This window comes from Hypomesus nipponensis, chromosome 19, assembly GCF_054491055.1.
Source record: "Hypomesus nipponensis isolate SF chromosome 19, ASM5449105v1, whole genome shotgun sequence".
NCBI classification, from domain to species: Eukaryota; Metazoa; Chordata; class Actinopteri; order Osmeriformes; family Osmeridae; genus Hypomesus; species Hypomesus nipponensis.
This window is the reverse complement of record NC_140379.1, coordinates 18,539,903-18,549,976: the sequence shown is the minus strand read 5'-3', so window position 1 is coordinate 18,549,976 and position 10,074 is coordinate 18,539,903. Positions and strand designations below refer to the sequence as shown.

At 42.4% G+C, this 10,074-nt stretch overlaps 2 protein-coding genes across 2 annotated transcripts in view; one reads left to right on the top strand and one right to left on the bottom strand.

The window, feature by feature from the left end:
• Positions 1-1,955: 1,955 nt before the first annotated feature.
• ctu2 (cytosolic thiouridylase subunit 2 homolog (S. pombe)) lies at positions 1,956-6,427 on the top strand. Its single transcript, XM_084682220.1, has 15 exons — positions 1,956-2,331; positions 2,420-2,494; positions 2,598-2,676; positions 2,756-2,815; positions 2,941-3,001; positions 3,462-3,571; positions 3,715-3,995; positions 4,416-4,551; positions 4,729-4,860; positions 5,051-5,142; positions 5,247-5,347; positions 5,479-5,668; positions 5,746-5,809; positions 5,909-5,967; positions 6,217-6,427. Exons 1-15 carry the CDS (start codon positions 2,273-2,275, stop codon positions 6,275-6,277), a joined length of 1,560 nt encoding a protein of 519 aa, XP_084538346.1. The 5' UTR covers positions 1,956-2,272; the 3' UTR covers positions 6,278-6,427.
• A 53-nt stretch (positions 6,428-6,480) lies between these two features.
• The window catches only part of piezo1 (piezo type mechanosensitive ion channel component 1 (Er blood group)), a 75,598-nt gene continuing 72,004 nt past the window's right edge, over positions 6,481-10,074 (bottom strand). The window contains exons 46-50 of the mRNA XM_084682222.1: positions 9,159-9,331; positions 8,939-9,061; positions 8,405-8,484; positions 8,057-8,252; positions 6,481-7,932 (exon numbers count right to left, since the gene is read on the bottom strand). Of these exons, the coding sequence (XP_084538348.1) occupies positions 7,665-7,932; positions 8,057-8,252; positions 8,405-8,484; positions 8,939-9,061; positions 9,159-9,331 (840 nt within the window). The 3' untranslated portion in view covers positions 6,481-7,664. The remainder of the gene's footprint in view (positions 7,933-8,056; positions 8,253-8,404; positions 8,485-8,938; positions 9,062-9,158; positions 9,332-10,074) is intronic.

Sequence of the window (10,074 nt, the reverse complement as noted above, 5' to 3'; positions counted from 1 at the left end):
ATCGCAATTAATCGCATTAATGTCATAGTTAACTCGCGATTAATCACAATTAATCACACATTTTATCTATTCTAAATGTCCCTTGATTTCTTTTTGTCCCATTATTTTTTCAAATTTTAATGCTCTTATCAACATGGAAAAGTGGTTCGGAGTGCTTCGTGCAAATATTTTTTTATTAAAAACAACATTGCAATCGCCTGGCTTTGAAGAGGGGGCGGAGAATTCGCATCAGCTGTGTGCTTGGCCATCAAGTGGTATTTCAGACTGGACATGTTGCAATGATAGCTCAGTTTACAACGACAAAACACACAGATCACTGGTCTTGTCAATAGAACCATTTGGCAACTCTTTAAAAGTAAACTTTCGATTCAGAATCTTATTGGCATCCATTTCAAGGATCTTGCGCTCGCCATCCACTCAAAATGTAACATTAGCCTACTACCAGAGAATAGCCGTAAACGGGCTCTGCTACTACTCTTTAGTAGCCTGGTCCTAACCAGACCCTCGTACATTTCATTTGTACAGAGGGTCTGGGATCTGTCCATTGACAAACGTTAACTTCCTTGAAGGCGGGTCCTCTGTTGAAGTTTAAAACTATTGGATCTGCCCAGGGACACTCTGATTTGCCATATCCAATCGCAAGCGTTCGCCTTAGCCAACTCCTTCACCACTACTGTAACGGAGCTAGCTGCCGTAGCTGGTAAATCAAACTTTTCCCGAACCCCGTGGGGAGGAGGGCCACAACATCATGGCCAAACTAAAGAAAGTAATATTCTTGCTCCGGATTTAACCTATGGATATTCGGCAGCGTTGCCACAACCGCAGAATAGCTTTGCTCGCATCTTTCTCCGCCGCCATTACTGAACTGCTCAAACTAGTGCACGACATTAACGTCATCATTCTCAGCCACTCCCTCTGTTCGCTGATTGGACCTACAAAAAATGTGTTTCTGGAAACCGACTTCAAAGTCAAGCTCCCAGACCTAGTACAGAAGCAAAATCCAAATTGAGCGGAAGTACGTAGGAGGGCACAGCCAGGCTAACTCTTTAGCCGGCTCGCAAGCCAAACAAGTGTGTGGCGTGCCTGTTGCTTTGTTTCCGGTCTAGCTAGATCCGGTGTTGTAGTTTTTTTTAATGTCGGCAGTTGTTGCAACAGCATGTGAAAAAAAACTACAAAGTTTGCTTTAAAAAATTAACGCCTTTAATTTGGGTTTGCGTTAACGCCGTTAATAACGCGTTAAACTGACAGCACTAATAAATACAAAAAATGCCAGATAATGCATAATTAAGTCAAAGTAAGTTATATTTCTTTAGGACAGCACATGTTTTCCCTGCTTTTGTATTTAAAATGTTGCATAAAGACATAGTGTACATGTTAAAGTCATTAATAAAGTGTGTGAAATTTGGCTTGGACAATGACCTCTTACATTTATGAATATGAAATTTACCCATCAAAATCAGTAGTTGGATAAAATAAATACAATCCGAATCAACATCTGGATTGATAAAATAAAAAATAACATCAAAGCTATTAATTGTTATAATATGACCTGTTATGTTATGAATATGACAAACCAAAGTAGACCAAAAGGATTTAGTATAAATACAATTGCAAAACAAATGAATGATAGTTTCATCCTCAGTAGCACAAAAAACACATTTAGGATCAATATTCAGTTTAAATATCTTATTCAAAAGGTGTGTCACTGGATATATCTTGTGTACAATTTTAAAGGACACTTCTTTAACTTTGTTGGTAATGCAAAATTTGTTAGAAATCTTCCAAACTTTCGTCCAGTCTACATCTTCAAATACAGAAGCCCAATAAAATCTTGAATTCGGAAGGGATGATGCACACACTAAATTCCGAATATATTTATTACAACAACTTTCTTTCATAATATTAAAAGTATATGGTTTTACAGGAGAATAGGAGCTCGAACCGAATTACGTCATCATCATGCGCATTGCTGTCAACATCTTGCAGCAGACTGGCAATGCACAATTGTTGTCTAGGGAAATATCTGATATTCCAGCGTATCACAAAACATAGCTGCATAACATTATGCGTATACGCTTCAGGTGGTATCTGTAAAAGGGCAGAGATGTTAAAATACTGATTAACAAAAATACTGGCTAACAAAGCTTGCTAGCTAGCTAATTACTGGCGCACGTAGACTAGCTATTTTACAAGTTCTGTAAAAACAAGTACTTAATCCAAGTTCTAATGATAGTTTTACCAAGTAGCATTCAAATCAGCAAGCAAATTGACCATGTGCCAGGTTGACGATAAAGAATTCAATGGACAACTGCAACATAGAGAAGCCCCTTGGTAAGCCGACCATTAGCATTTGCTAGCAGGCTATGTATGATTAACCTTTTTTTTCATGTATCCAACACGTGTATGTTTTTTCTCTCAGTCTCTCTAAAAAGTGTATGAAATGCAAACACTTCACAGCAGTACTTCTTATCAGAGCTGGAGATGCATTTTGCAGGTACCGCAACCAGTTTATTTTCACTTCTAGACTCATCCAAGGGGTTTATTGAATATGTTTCGTATTGGTAATTCTTTTTATTTTTTTAATTTATTTTTACCAGGGACTGTTTCAAGGAGTACTTTGTACACAAATTTCGGGCCATGCTGGGGAAAAATCGTACAATATTTCCTGGGGAGAAGGTAGAATGATTTTTATTTGGTGTGCTTCCCACAATTGTAGTGGTAACCAGAATGCATGAGTTGTGACTGTTTGTTGTAGGTGCTCCTTGCTATATCTGGAGGGCCATCATCTTTTTCCATGTTGGCACAAGTTCAGGAGGTAAGTCAGTAAATCTCTGGGAACATGTAGACCTAATGTAGATATACATCTCAATCTTGGTTGTTATTGCTACAGTGTTTGAATTCTCTAGTTTTTATGTCTATGAAATTGTATTTGTCTGTTAGGGCTTGAGTCGAGAAGCATCTAAGAAGTTGAGATTCTTCCCAGGGATTGTCTACATTGATGGTAATCAATAGTGCACCGTCAACATAATAATTAATTTAAATGTATGAATAACAGTTAAGTACTTACACCACCAATGGGTGCAGCATGTTCATTACTTAATGCATCCAACATTGCCTTTTTTCCTGAAACTAAACACTAAAACCTTTTTTTGGGGGGGGGGGGGGGGGGGGGGGTTAAACTGGTCCTGGCTTTGATTCTGCCAAGTCTTTTCAAAGAGTACATTTAGAAAATGTATTGATAAATCAATTTAAGATGATTGCTCTCCATTGTTTCTATTTTGAACCACCTATTAACACATTTGGGCATGTTAACGTGTCACAGAGAATTGCATCTATCCTATGAATTGTAATGTAGTAAAGGCTGAAATTGCGGTGTTTAAAAGGATCCCCTGGTAAGTGACATGCCTGTGTGTGATCTTTATGTAATTTTGGTGTGGTTTGTGTAATACTGATTTTACCAGAGGGAGGAGCCACTGGCCAGAGTCTGGAAGAAAGGGCAAGTTTTGTACCCCAGCTGGAGGCTGTCTTCAAAGCTACTGGCTACCCCTACCACATAGTCCCATTAGAGCAGGTGAGCTTTTAATCAACACTGACATTCAAAAAGGCCATATAACTGCATTCAGCAGTAATATGTTTGAAGCTGTGATGACTATCAACAAATCCATCAAGGAAGGAGAAGGAATGTTTAAAAAATGGTGGCTTCCATTGCTCTAGGTTCTCAGTTTGCCCATGTCAGTCCTAGAGGTTGGGACACCGGCCCCAGACAGGGCTGGGGGGAGCTACAAAGCTGGAGTGGACCAGTATATCCAAAAGCAGCACCAGAGCCCAGGCCCTGCCCATCCCCAGGTTCACCTATCACATCTAAATTTTAAAGACGGCAAGAGCAAGGACCCTGCCCTAGCCACACCTGACTCCGCCCAGAGCCAGGCACTGCAGAGGCTGTTTGCGTCCATTAAGACTCTGACAGCCAGAGAAGATATGCTGCAGACCCTCAGGTTACAGTATCAAATATAACTAGCAGGATGTTGTATGCAGTGTTTCCCACACATAGACAAATTTGTGGCGGTGCGCCACAGAATCAACAACATCCGCTACATATTGCGTTTTGTTATATATATGCTATTTAAAACACGCAGCAAATTCGTTCAGCTGCATTTCTGACCCCAAAAAATTGCTTTCTAATCTGTGGGAAATACTGGTATGAGTAGCTCATGCCAACACATTGCACATGCACAATGTAGTAAACATTTTTCAAGGATCTCTTGCGTTTAGAATGATTTTGTTTGCCTATACTCCCCATGTAATGTATGTTTGTTGTATTGCTTTGGAAATATATCAAGCCTGTGCATATAACATACACATGACTGCTGGAAGTGCTGTTTAGTGTAAATAACATGCTGTTTGTCTGTGCCCAGGCAGCACCTGATCTTGTATGTAGCCAGGTCAGAAGGCTACTCTAAGGTAATGCTGGGGGACAGCTGCACCCGTCTGGCTGTCAGGCTGCTCAGCAGCATCTCTCTGGGACGAGGTTCTGCCCTCGCCATGGATACGGTGAGGAGAGGGTAGCTCTTAGTCTAGCACGTAGAACTTTAACATCACTTGGCTCTGTGTTTCCAAATCAAATCGGCCTTTACAGAGACATACTGCAAATATATTGTTCTTGTGTCATACTGTTTCTCTGTGTGTGTGTGTGTGTGTGTGTATGTGTGTGTGCGCACGCATATTCAGGGATATTCAGACACCCGCTATGGAGATGTGGTCCTTGTCAGGCCCATGAGAGACTACTCTTCTAAAGAGATTGCCTTCTACAACCGCATGTTTGGTGTCCCTACTGTTTTCATCCCTGCTCTTGACACCAAGGTGAGACGGAGAGGGGGTACAGAAATTGCTAGAGAAATGGGAGAGAGGCACAGAGAGTCAAAAGCAGATGTTGCCTCTTCTGGGTAATAAAACACTGGTAATCTCCACAAGCCTTCTGTGGGATAAGGTTGAGAATGTCTCCATCATGAATCTGTCTAACATGTGGAATGTATTATTTGTACTTGTGCAGGTACCAGACAAGGCCAGCATCCAGCGACTAACGGAGAGCTTCGTCACCAAACTTCAGGCTGACTTCCCTGCCACTGTCAGCACCATCTACCGGTTAGTTTTGGCAGTACTCCTTAGTCGCTAGACTTCCATCATCATCATGATGAGAATTATGGATGATCTTAAATTGATACTGATACATGCCTGTATGTTAACAGGACTGGTGAGAAGCTCCACACAGCCTGCCCCCCTCAGACATCCTGTGTGGACCACACTGCCAAATGTCTGCTGTGTATGTGTGCCTTGGACACTACTGTGGGTGAGTCACATTTTCCACATTCTCCAAGAGAACCTGCTTACTTGGCCACTCTGAATGGACATTGTCGTGGCAGGCTAATACAGTGTAAAAAATGGCTCACTGTCTTGGCATGGACTCTTCCCTCTCTGTAGAACAGGCCTCAGCCTTCCAGGCCACTCTGATCTCAGAGCAGCTTTCTCAGAGGAAGGACCCAGGTCTGACTTTGTCACCTCCAGCCCCTGTCTCAGGGTCGTCTTCTGCATCACCAGGCCAGTGCTGCTCCTCGGCAGGCTCCCTGAGAGAGGGCTGTGGCTCTGGGGAAGTCTGCTGCTCCTCCTCCAGGTCAGTATGGCTCACAGAGCTGACTACTCTGACATCTCTTTGACCCCTCCAGTCTGCTAATCAGATGGCTTTTTCAGGTTGCCAGATGTGGACGTGAAGAGCCTGTTGTGTTACAGCTGTCGGCTAACCGTCAAAGACATGGTACGTGGAAGCAGATTCATTACCGTCGTCTGTCAGCCTGTTGCTGTCAAAAGATTTGTTTTGAGAAAAATTGACAGTGGTCAGTTTCTTGGTCTCTAGATGTCTGTAGAAACTCTGCCGCAATACATCCTGTCAGAGGCTGAGAGGAGGGAGAGAAGGTAAGGTCCTGTTATAACAGATGGACTGCTCATATAGATCACTATGGTTTGCTTTTTGTAACATTATTGTTCAATTGATACATAAACCCTTGCTAAAACCAGTAATTGACAACCTAAGTTCTTATACTGTTGGACTACATAATTGTTGTCCATGTCCCAGTCATTCGACTGGGACGCGATGTAATTTAACGACATTACCCATAACTTTGTTTTCCCATTAAACCCCACCTGTGTTTGATTTCTGTATAGGTCTAAGATGAAGGAGGAAATTAGCGAGTTTCTGCTGGAAAAAAATGAAGATCTGTACTGATAACCTCCTGCCTACTTACTTTCATGCAACCTTTATTGTTTTTAGGTCTTGTGTTCATTGTGTCTCATTTGAAGGTTTTGCTCCATGGGGCTGAAATGGCGATATCAGGATTTTAACTGCCTTCAAAATAATAAAGCTGCTTTAAATAAATGAGTGAGTGTTCAATAATCATCTGGTATGATCCAGTGCATCGTTCGCCAGTATTGCAGGAATAAGAACAGTCATTTATTTGTACAAATAAACAATCTTTTCATTGGTTTAGTAGTAGAATCACATTGTGTTGGAAACAAATGTAGGTAATTTTGACATGATGCGTGACAAAGTGACGCGAAAGTGAGTCTATATGGTCACAGGAACATGCCATAGCCCATATGTAGAACACAACTGAACCTTTAACAATGTATTTGACTCTACTGTAGTCTTTTTTTCACGTACGTTTGTGCATAGAAACGTGTGCATTTGGTGGCAACAAACAGCTGGACAAAAAAATTAAGGCACAATGACAAGTCTTTAAGAATAGTATAGTGTCACAATTGTACAATACATTCTAGCAGTGTTTTCCTGATATAAATCTAGGTTGAATCTATGATGGTCACTTCATTTCATATATTCAACCTATACTTGAAGATATTACATGAAGGTATTCCAGTATATAGGTGTTGTAGGGATTGTCATAATTGTAAGACATTCAGTATGAATCCAGCTCTTAGCCGAACAGTTCCTGTCCTTAGGATAACAGAAATGTAAATTCAACTAACTCCACAAAAGTGTTTTCAAGTCATGTCAGTCTTCAGCCCTCCTCATTGGCAATTCAATTTGTAAACAATTTTCAGTAAAATGTAAAGCTATTGCTGAATAGGTACTATAATATAGTGTTAAACACTGCTTGGTGCTTTTAGTCTATTTTAAGTATCTGTCATCTTTAGTCAGACTTGTTGATATCCAACACATCGGGATCTTGGTTCATCATGGAGTGTGAGCAGTAGGATTTCTTCAGAGGGCATAGTGTTTGACTCAATGCTGGTGGACAGAATCCAGCTTAATAGCTTAAGGTAATGTTTCAAACTAATTTCATTTTCAGACGGCATGGTTAAGACAACATAGCCATTGCATTGCAAGTCAACTGTCTACATGTCTGCCATAACAGACTGTATGGAGGCCCAACATAGACAGTTAAACAGTATCAAAACTGTATAACTATGACCTTAACACCCCGACCTTTGCACTTGACATCCAAGAGGAGTTAGCTCACAGTGGGGTTACCAGAGCCAGAAAAGACAGCTGTCAGTTTGCCCAACCGTCGGTTCTAGGGAAAGGTCCACTGCTTGGAAGACCGAGCCCCAGATAGAGGTGCATTGCCTCAGCTTCCTAGCAGCCAAACAGAGGGCTAGTGTCGGTCCCTGTCCCTTTGGTTGTCTCTTGTCCATTTAATCATGGTCTCTGGTGAGCGGTAGAGGAAGATGAGTTTAGAGTAGAGCTCCTCCTCCAGCTCCAGCTCTCCAGTCTCCCGGACCAGGAAGATGTCTGTGCAGAGCTTCAGGATGCGGTCCACACAGGGCAGCTCCTCAAACATGATGGAGTGTGAGATTTCGCTGAAGAACCCACGCACAAACTTCCCAATCACCAGCACCACTGATACGTACAGACCCATGATTCTGCAAGCAGGAGATTCAGGAGTGAACTACAGCATATTCTCAGCTTGAAAAGTATCAGAACTAACCTCTTTACCCTATATGTTCCATTTAACAGCTTGGATATTCTTAAAAATAGAATCCTTACCCATATCCTGCAAGGAAGCCCAGACTAGGTGGGCTGACTTTGTCATTGAAGATGATCATAGGCAGGACACCACAGTTATCTGAGGTGGGGAGGCAGTCAGCAATGCTGATGTCCCACCACTCCTGATTCCCACTGCCGTTCAGGGACCGGTCGCTCTTCAGAGACAGCGTCACGTCCTGGAAGCTCTCCTCGTCAGCTGGTGGACATTGTAAACAAACAAAAATGTGTGATTTCTATACATTAATAAAAAAGTATATTTCTGACTATTACATTTCCAACTCAGAACTCTAATCACATCAGTAATAGATGCATGTCCTTCTCCTCCACCCTCCCTCCCATCGTCCTTACCCTCATACAGCTGGCTAACAGGCTTGGCTTCAGCTCCGTTGGGGGCTCGGATGTAGTTGGGGAACATGTGAGGCACACGTCTAGGATAATACAAAATACAGTATATCAGGATTATACGCCCCCAAAAAGCCACATATAGCTTGTGGAGCTTGTGGAGGTTTTAGTTTTTTATTTTATTACAAAACCATTCTTTTTAGTTTTTCTTCTCTTCAATTTTTCGAAATATATTCTCTCCATCCATACATCGCTTGTCACTCCTTTATGAAAATAATTCTTGCAATCATTCTATAACTATTTTTATGAACATATCTCATCCATTTTTACATCTTTCTCTTCACTCTCCCTATGCTTCTGTCACTTTTCAAATTATTCTGTGCATGCTTTTTATAAATGTACAGTATTGAACATTTGATATTGAAAATAGAATTTCTTTCCTTAATTCTTGTATCGCTTTTAAAAATTCTGTCTTGCCTTAAGAGACCACACGCCACAGGTATATACAGACACATACCAAATATTAAAAGTCAAACCTACACTGGGTCTGTGCGGTTCCCTAAAAGCAGAGAGGCCAGGTCTGCTCTGACTGGGTTGCCAGGCGTAAGGTCAATGGAGTGTTTGTCAAAAGTGTGCTCCACTGTGCCACCTTTTCCCAAGTCCCTAAGACACACACAAACACAGATGTTTAAGGATAAAATGTTAAAAGTACAAGTTTGCTCACCTCTGCCTTCACACATACACACACACACACACACACCTCTGGAAGGTCCAGGCCAGCCTCAAGGTCATGTCTACAGGGCTGGCCAGCAGCTCCTTGATGACCTCCTGTCTGCTGGGCGGGCTGATCCTCCACACTGAACCTGAGCTGCCCTCAATCTTGGCTGTTACTATGTCCTCATAGCTGTATAGGGTGATGAACTGCATAGCCACCTGCAGGGCCCACACAAACAGTAGGAGAATTAGCAACAACATAACCATGTACATCCAGTAACTGTTTGGTTGGACAGCAACCAAGAAAAACAAGCGGAACTGGTTAATGCAGGGGATGCAAGACCTAGCAACTCGTCATCAAGCTTCAGGGCACACCTTCCTAATAGGGCAGGGTATATAGCAGGGATCCTGGCACTTGTATTGCTAGTGTGACACAGATGTTCTCGGTCTCTTGCAGCCTCCGCCTCTCCGGTCTCCTGCGGGTTGTCTGACTAGATACAATATCCGATCTTACTGATTCCAAGGTGGAAGGGATGGAATCTTTGGCTGACTGCTTGGGGAATGAGGGCGCAGACGTCCCTACTGCTGGAGGATCTAAACCTCGGAGGAATTCTCGACTGGCAGTGAGGCAGCCTGTTCTGCTCGACAACTGGCCTGTTCTGCACGGTCTTTCGCTCGTTTCCCGTCTGCTGTCCGTGGCTAAATGGGTTCCGGCGCTGCCCGATGTTGTGCGTTTGGAGGACGGTTGTTGTTCCAATTTGTTTTTTTGGGCCGTGCTTTGCGAGCACTGGAACGGGTTGTCGTTTTTCTACAACGACGAGTTGGAGACCTCGAGCTGTTGTTGTTTTGTTTTTTTTACGCAAACGAATGGTTCAGTGAGGCTTGGTCCGTCGAAATCGAGTGGCTGGCTGTGATTGCAAATCCACAGCACTGTTTGAACTGTATCCCATTGTTATTGCCTG

Bases quoted from the DNA above. Each gene is read 5' to 3' on its own strand.
- ctu2 (XM_084682220.1), top strand. From the start codon at position 2,273: ATGTGCCAGGTTGACGATAAAGAATTCAATGGACAACTGCAACATAGA. The intron at 4,861-5,050 runs GTGAGACGGAGA...GTACTTGTGCAG, and splicing joins TCCCTGCTCTTGACACCAAG to GTACCAGACAAGGCCAGCAT. The intron at 5,143-5,246 runs GTTAGTTTTGGC...GTATGTTAACAG, and splicing joins ACTGTCAGCACCATCTACCG to GACTGGTGAGAAGCTCCACA.